Raw genomic sequence first — 8,984 nt, 5'->3', positions numbered from 1 at the left:
ATGCGGCCATGTTCTGTGCGTGAACCTATCGACCCTACTCAAACCCTACTACCAATTTGTCCGAGTCTCCATATGTAGTATCGATACACATCGCCCTTGGGCCTCAAGGACTTATCGATCATCGACATCAACCGTTCCAGCCTAGATTTCCAGGCTGTTTTCAATTTTGGGCCTTCTTCTCTTCACCCACATGTTTCCATTTCATAATGACGACTAAAGTGTTGGCCGTTAATACATACCGTACTGGCCCAGGGTACACCATGAGGCATTCACGATGATACCTCACTTTAGCGCAGCTAACGCATGACATCCCTGATAACAGATCATCGACGTCTTCGGTAGCAGTGCTCGACCTCCGTGGAGGATCGACACACTCACTCACTGTCGACAGGTCAGCATATTCTGAGCTCGATAACCCTCAACCTCGACATAGAAGCAATACACCCACAATGATGTCAGTGGATCAGCAAGGCTTGAGCTAGATAGGAGAAAATTAGTTGGCAACGTCGTCAGTCAGCAACTCGATCTCAATGGAGGAACAACACCCACCCGCTGTCAAGGGATCATTAATTGATTCGGCCAGCAAGGCTCGAGCTCGCTAGAGAGAAAACATGCTCACAAAGTATCGAGGCTTCAGTAAATTCTTTGGTTCGTAAGGCTCGAGCTCGACAACAAAAGAGAAAACTCAGTCTCTGTTCAAGGAACCGACAACGTCTTGAGTCAACAAGATCCGAGCTCGGAGAAAGACCAGCAGACTCACAAGCTGTGGCTCGGATAGTGTCGTTGTATGGGACCAGACATAATGCGTTTTCCATCAGGCGACGATGGGACAGAATGAACAAAGTCTATATCGGAGAGGGCAAACAATGCCTGGTCAGTCTTCATGTTCTACACTTGCATCTAATCGAGTATATAGAAACATGCGCACCTTGGTCAGAGGTTAAGATACTCGATCCGCCATTCGCAGTGATGAATCTATACATGAAGGTCAGTCGCATATAAAGCCGAGATGGAAGCCTATACATCTGCAATTCAGTTGGCGATGCTCAGACGGAATCGCGGCAGAGATGTCGATCGCATGGGGAGAGCATTCCTGAAGTAGTGCTTTGACAATTCCCAGTACTGAGCTGATACCTTTGGCTGCGTCCGCGGTTATTTTATTCACAAACTTCGTGTCGAGTGGTGGGTACTGATGACAGACCTTCAGTATGTTATCGAAAAAGTCGTTCGGGACTGCGTTGGTTAAACTTACCATTGATGTGATCATATGATAGGCATATCTTTCTACGGCGATAACGTCCAAGTGCCTTCGCTTCGATCACCACCTTAGTGCTATTTCCTGGGAGGGTCTTTCTTCTTGCAATAAGACTATACGTAGATTATGAGCCTGGGGAGGTCTCTGGGGACAAGGATGAACGGTATAGTGGATGACATGAGTATAAACAGGCGGTTGTCGCATGTAAATCTATATCACGAAGGCTCTCATTCACATCTTCAGGGAGATTTCCGCACTGGTGGCAAGTCAGGGTCCGGAGCCTGAGGTGACAGGACTTGCAGGTGGTGAGGTTTTCGAGATCATCTATACTCGTCTCGCATCACTGTGACAGGTACAAAATCAAGATGCTAGATCGGGATTGCTTAGCATGAGGTCATAGAAAAAACATGAGAATGACAATGGACTGATCTCGCACGCCAAACATCATTTCTATAACTTCAACTACGTATCTTCACCCCGTTGGTAGCGCACGTTAGCTCCTCTCAACCAAACCGACGGACGGTGGATTTGTGTTCGAATTTTAATGGAGGAGGCGTTAAGTGGGTGTGGGAGCCCGAGAGCCCGGAGCCCAGTGAATCGGAAATGAAGATCGCTTGGAACACGGACCCTGAAGCAAACAGTGGGCGCCAGAAGCCATGCCAGCATGCTTGGATGATGCGCTGCGCATTGTGGCGCGCAAACAACCAACCAAGATGAAAGACAAGATGTATGTACAGCTTAACATCCTAGTACTGGTCGACGGACAGGTAGTTGTAGCGGTAGCCTAGTCCCTGTTGTATTGCTGTGCAGGATTCGCCAGGAAGCCTTCTCTAGTAACTCGAGTCCCTGGAATGTTTTGCATGTCCTTGCAAGCGACGTCCGAGACAGTGCACGTATCGGACTCTGGAATAAGCGGGACTCTCCCTATGGTACTACCTGAGGAATAAAAACACGAAAAATGAGTGTTCCCAGGACGCCCTTGGTGCTCAGGGACCTAAAGACACAAGTTAACGGCTGATGGTCACGGATCAGTGCCTAAGCAGCTGAAAGTGTCTTACTCATTGGGGAGCCGTGCATGGTGCGCATATCGGTCTCTGGAATGAGCGGGACTCTCCCTATGGTACTACCTCAGGAGCGAAAACACCAAGTTCGAATTTTTCGTTTGCACATTTTTCAAAGTCAATCGGCAAATTCCGCAATACGATTTCATTACCTGTTTAATCTCTTACTTCACAATATTAATGTCTAGTCGTTGTGCTATCTGCCGCGTCCTATAGACACTAGTGGTACTCAAAACAAATTTTGAAATTCTTGAAAGCTCGCTAAACTGCGTTCAACTCCCTTCAACTCCCTGCTAAAAGTTTGAATGAACACGCGCAAGTCCGAGAGAAATATGCTCGGCACACATCGGCATGTAGTCGGACTTTAAAACGACACTTGTGATTTTCAAAGCGTGCTATGTACATAGGGGAAAGTGGTAGAGTAGCGGTCCAACATACTTGTATTTCAAATGAAAGCATTAATAAAAATTGTAAAAAAACAAGGCCACCGGGCAGGAATGAAATCAGCTGTAGGTAGGGAGCGTGGGAGGGACCAAAATAAGTGCCGAGGGGAGGAGGGGGGGATGCTGAGCAGCTGGGGGGGGAGGAAAAGTGTCGGGAGGAAGATCTGCATGCCTCCGTGGAGACGCAAGATCAAGCGCCAAGAGTACGGCCATCTTCGATGCTTTCCAGCGGAGATGGGGCACTGGTCAGGTGGGGCGCGCGTGGGATCTGAACTAGAATAGATTTTCTGTAAGATAAGGGTGAATGTTAGTGCAACTTGCGAGAGGTGCAAGGAATACTTACCTTGGGTGGATGACACCCGGGAATTTGATGGTGTCCTGCTCGACGCTGTGGATGAGCATCGAGGTTCGAGGGTGAGGTCAGCGACGACACCGGCGTGTTCAGTGCGAAACGAAACTTCGGAACTTTCCGAAAATTTAAACTCCGCCAAAAAACTGCGTCACATATGCACCAAATAGATAGGAGTTTTGATCCCACACCCACTGTAGCTCCCACCACAACTATGCCTTGTCAATCCACACGTAAAGAGCTCCTGAATATCGTGGATCAGGCTGCACTTTCTTTGGCCAGGTTGCAATATCAGGGTATCCTAGATGACTGGTCGGACTTTGAGAGCGATTCCGGCTCCAAGGACTCACTTTCTACTACTGATTCAGACGATGTTACAATCAGTCTGTCTTTTAGCCCTCCTTCCCCCCTATCCCCCCTTTCCCCTATGACAGGGATTTCGGATTCTTCCAGTTTTAGTTCTGTATCTTCTGATGATGTCACTTTGCCTTACGACAGGCTTCGAGACACCATTGATGCTCTTCGTGATGAGGTTAAGAGGGCCCGCATACTCCAGAAGCCTGACGAGCCTCCTCCACGAGCACCTCAGCTTCACATGCTGGTCCATCATGAAGAACACCGCCCTCACTTGTTTCGGCAGAAACTTCGTGTCAACCCCGAGATCTTTGACGACATCCTCGATTATATCTCTGATCACCCTATCTTCCAAAACCAGTCCAACAATCCTCAGCTCCCTGTCTCCATCCAGCTCGCCATCTTTCTGAATCGGGCAGGCCACTATGGCAATGCCATTACTCTTGAGGATGTTGCTCAATGGGCAGGCGTGAGTGTCGGGTCCGTGGTTAATTGCACTAATCGTGTGATGATTGCGGTACTTGATGCCCATGATCAGTTTATCTGCTTCCCAGCAGGTAATTCTGAGGATGCTGACCTGGCTCGCAAATTTGCCAAGTCACGTACCTGTCCAGAGTGGAAAGGTGGCTTTCTAGCCATCGATGGCTCGACTATGAATCTGTTCACAAAACCTGGTTATTATGGTGAGACATTCTATGATAGGAAGTCCAAGTATTCCCTTGGCTGTCAGGTAACATTTTTTTTCATCCTCATGTGCAAAAATTAATTTAATTCTAGGCAGTCATCTTGCCCCACAATCTCCTGATTGTTGATTATTCTCTCGGTCACCCTGGGAGTGTCCATGATGCATTTGCTTTTCGATCCACTCGCCTCTATGAAGAGCATGCCGATCTTCTGCCAGATGGTCATTGGGTTTGGGCGGACAGTGCTTATCCATTGGAACCATGGTGTATTGCCCCTTTCAAGAAGCCTCGCAATGGTTGGCTGACGAAGAACCAGAAGACATTCAATTATCACCTCTCTAAGGTATTTTTTTTTTTAGTGGTTTTCCATTGATTTACATTTATTTAGATTCGTGTTTGTGTTGAACACACATTTGCTGTTTTGAAGGGACAGTTCCAGTCCCTTCGAGAGCTACGGTTCAGGATTCAGGCTGAGAAAGACCTTGAGTTTGCTGTGCAGTGGATCAAGTGTTGCATCATCCTGCACAACATGATCATTCGCTTTGAAATCGAGCATCGCAAGAAGGATGGAACATACGAGAGTTCTCTCAAGTGGGCTCGTACGGAGGGGGAAGATTTTGTTGATCAAGAGTTTGAGGGTCCAGATGGTGAAGAAGTAGTTGGTGACAGGACATATGATGGCACTCTAGGTCAAGCTGCCTGTGCAAAGTTGATGGATGAGCTTTTTAACAGTCCTCACTCAGATGCACAACACAGGGAAGGATGATCACTGACACAATACTTTCTTGAACATGTACTACTACTAAAACACTTGTACAACAAATGTATATAGCTATGTAACATCAATCAAAGAAGTACTGACAAAACAACAAACATATGTCCAATGAAAACAACATGGTGACAACAATAAACTGAAACATGATGACAGCAGCAATGGACGGGGATGACGAGACGACGCGACGACGACGAGAACAAAATAAGCAACACAACAACTCACTCAACTCCTCCATCTGATCTCGGGCCCTTGTTTGCCTGCATCATTTGATGGAACTGAATTTTGAGTCGAAGATTCTCCGCTTCCTTGTCGAGCACCAATGAATGTGCTTCGTGGACTCGAATGTCCGCCTCACGTAGACGAATCTCGGCATCTTTAGACTCCTGCAGACGCTGATGGCTGACAGTGGCCTGGGAGGTCTCATGCTCGCAGGTAGCACGAAGCCATTCGTACTTCTTGATGTCGCGATTGTGCTCACTCTTCACCTCGAGCTTCGCGAGGAAGCGATGGTGTTTGTGATCGTGGCGTGACATCGCATCAGAGTGCATAGACGCGAGCTCATCCTTAACCTTGTCTACCTGCTGCATCACATCCGGCTTCGCCTTCTTCTTCTTCGAGCCGCCGCTGTTTGGAAGCGAAGTCTGGGGGGTCGAGGACATAAGGTAGTCCGACGAGGAGGTAGTGTTGCATGTCGTGGATGAATGCGCTGATGTGCTGACCAAGACCTCCAATGGTAGGTTGCGTTGCCTCCCACGGCTTGGTGGCTTCTGCGTGCGAAATGCCGAGCGGCTGTTGTAGGCAGACACTGGGGATTTTTCTGGCACATTGAATGGTTCGGGAGCATCGGGAGGGGGAGACGGCGATGAAGGGAGCTGGTGTTTCTTCCCTGCGACTTTGGAAGAGCTATCGGCCCTCTCATCACCTTCGAGGTGATGTAAGGCGTCTCCGAGGGGGGCATCAAATGGGTCACCGGTGTCAAGAGAGTCCACGTCAGCAATGTCGACGTCAGCGTCTGACGTCGGAAGGCCAGGAAGATGGATTTGAGGGGACATATTGTAGGGGGGAGCGGGAGCAGGTGCGGGTGCGGGAGCAGGTGCGGGTGCGGGAGCGGGAGCATGTGCAGGAGCAGGTGCGGGTTGTTGCAGCGCCGGATCGATCAAGGGATCACCATGTGAACCCCCAGCATACGGCGTTGCTAGCGGATACCTCGGATAGTGTCATGAATGTTACCAACTGCATCTAAAATTCGATTATCAAACCCTAAGTCACCTTATCCGATAAGATTAGATTAGATAGATCCCTGATAAGATAAGATGGATAACCGATTAACGATCACTATCTTCACATCACATCTATACTACATCGACGTCATCCATCTATATCCGTAACCCTAGACATACGAACTCATCACATCCTTAAGAAGTCCTACGATTAGGCAACGGGTTACATCATAAGCATCTACATGCCTCTATGATCGAACCATAACCGAGAGTCCTTTACGAGCTATCTCTCAAAGAGTCATCATCCCTTCACATCGCAGACCTTCACTTCCCACACATGACATGTTAAGAGTTACCTCTGTCATTCACCGAATCCCTTACATTGGAACCTGTTGCACAGTCACAGCTAAACCCTATCACAGAAGCACCACTCATAGAGAAGCATGCTCATTACCGAAGACCCTGGAGAAACCCTTAGATACGATCGAACCCGATACATCTCCAGATCCCATCTCTTATCGAGATCCTTAATTACCACTCGAGACTTCTTGTCACAGAACTCTCTCACCCTTCTTAATCTTCGTCCACCCTGAAGAGAAGCAGTACCCTGAGAACCCTGCTTAATTACCGATACCCCTATGAACCCTTTCTCCTTTCTTGTAGTTGATTGGTTGATAAGACGCCCTATACCCTAGGTGCAATGTTATGACCGTATATAGATATATCACAACCTTTCATACTCAGATATCTCCGCCTAGAGAGTAGTATATAGTTTAGGTCGTAGTCAGTAGTACTCCTTAGACTTAACCTCTTTGTTCTTACGCTATCGTAGGCCTAGACGTTCCCTCTCAAATCTATCCTTGCTTTATCCTTCTTCAGACGAGTCCTGTGGTGTGATCCAAACTCCAGACACCTACTAGTTAGGTTAAGGGACGTTGGTCATAACAGATAGTATTGTTGGCCGTAATGTGGGGGCAGAGTGCTGGAAGGATAGGTGTTGTGCTCGGGATATGCGTGAGGAGGTGGCTGAGTGTTGGCGCCAGGATATACATGCTGTGCATCTGGGTGCGCGTCAAACTGCATGGGGGGACCGCCCCCACCACGTGATTGAATCAGGGAATATAAGGCGCCGGCGTGATCGACACCGGGTTTTGACAAGTAGGTTTTCGTGGCCATGGACGGATTAGCATGCCAAATGGCATCTAATTCCGTGTACCATGGGAGCTCTGCCAGCGCCACATCTACAACAACTGATCAGCCGAGGACCGGAAACTCAGGACCAAAGACTCACCCAATAAGTTTCTCATTTGCGTGCCCTCAGCTGGTATCACACCAGCGCCTGTGCTGTCAAAAGACGCCTTGATTTTCTTGTATTTACCCCTGAGACTGGATGAATTTTAATATTTTTTATCAACGGAACAAAAAAAATGAAAGTGCTCACGTTCCAATGCGGTTGCAGACTGCATCGCGGATTTTTTTTGCATTGACGGAGTATGCATAACCATACTTGGGGTGATTTGTGAAGATTAGTTTGGCCAGGGTACCGTAAATCTGTCCTTTGTCCGAGCCTGAGGGACCGTCATCAGCAGTAGACATCGCTTTCTTCCCATCAGAGTAGAATAGAATCCTGCAGTCAGCGGGGTGCGTAGTAAGATAAGTAACAAGTAGATCAGTGAGAGCGTGGTCGCTCTGCCACTGAATAGTTAGGCGGGGTGCAGATTGCTCTGGAGGCGCTTTGAGCGATCCTCGAGAGTTTGAAGTTTCATCACCCATCGCCGTCGAGCAGTGCACTAGAGGGTTGGTTTTGAGGCGTGCAGAACGACAGACACGTTGATGAGAAGGAGGCATAGTTATTAAAACTCCGCCGAGCGATGCCGGCCTGACTTTCAATCGCTGTGCATCGGCCGAAGTTTTTGAAGCCGTTTAGCCGCGAGTTGAAAGCGTTTAGCCGGTGTTTAAGTGAAGTTTCAAGAGTTTCAAAAGTTGTTTTGAGTACCACTACTAATTGGTGGGTCGCTCAACACGTGAGGATAAGGCTGTTGCATCTGCCGAATATATTCCCACCTCAGACTCCGCTGGTATCGTTGACAACTATGATGAGTTATATCCTTTGTACCGGTGGGAAGGCCCCACTGGTGCTCTGAATGCAGAGTGATGATAAAACAACCCGAGCGTCTATGATGGATCAGAATGGAACACCAAGTACTTCAAGTGACGATACGATGAATCAAGTCGTTGGTGCCGTTGTGGTCTGGCGTTCTGTAGTAGGAATGATGACCTTGAATCATTATTTGAACATTTACTTCATACACCGTGCCACTAGGAAGCGCCAGCGTCTCGAGCTCGATGAATGGGAATCGTACTAAGTAGACAGAACCGTTGAGAAAACTCGCATTGCAATACCGCTTGAGATGTACATCAAGCTGTTAGTTAAGATAGTCAACAGGGTTAGCCGCCGTCTCATGATCTCGGGTGACTGACATGTTTGACGCACGAATACACATCCCATGAAGAAGTTACATACTACAACCATTTGGTACAGTGCCGCAGTCTCGAACCACCCAACAGACCGTCCAGCACGGCTTATAACCACTGCCAGAGTGAGTGAATTCTGCGAGCGTCTGATCACAGGTCCAGTGGGAAATGGGCATATGGCTATGTGTGCCATGAGGCATATACGAGGACTCAGAATACCTCACATCGAAGATTCGGAACTCACGGCACCTCTGTGTTGCAAATTGAATGATCTTGATAATCATATGAATTACATTCAGAAGGCATGTGCACTGCGCAGGTTCACCCTGGGCGGCAGTGTAGATTCCAAATGATAGATTCAAGAAGCCT

At 48.1% G+C, this 8,984-nt stretch overlaps 1 protein-coding gene across 1 annotated transcript; it reads right to left on the bottom strand.

The window, feature by feature from the left end:
• Positions 1-7,079: 7,079 nt before the first annotated feature.
• Positions 7,080-8,084, bottom strand: EDB91DRAFT_1339588 (uncharacterized protein; the record flags this gene model as incomplete). The annotated part of the gene is made up of 3 exons (XM_041325677.1): positions 7,582-8,084; positions 7,432-7,526; positions 7,080-7,381 (listed from the first exon to the last, which is right to left on the bottom strand). The coding sequence occupies exons 1-3, from the start codon at positions 7,986-7,988 to the stop codon at positions 7,080-7,082; spliced, it is 804 nt and encodes a 267-aa protein (XP_041171497.1). The 5' UTR covers positions 7,989-8,084.
• Between the last annotated feature and the right edge of the window lie 900 nt (positions 8,085-8,984).

Source organism: Suillus paluster, assembly GCF_016628075.1.
Source record: "Suillus paluster strain FC165 chromosome Unknown EDB91scaffold_101, whole genome shotgun sequence".
In the NCBI taxonomy this organism is placed as follows: Eukaryota; Fungi; Basidiomycota; class Agaricomycetes; order Boletales; family Suillaceae; genus Suillus; species Suillus paluster.
The sequence above is the reverse complement of the archived record's forward strand: the minus strand, read 5'-3'. Positions and strand labels throughout refer to the sequence as shown.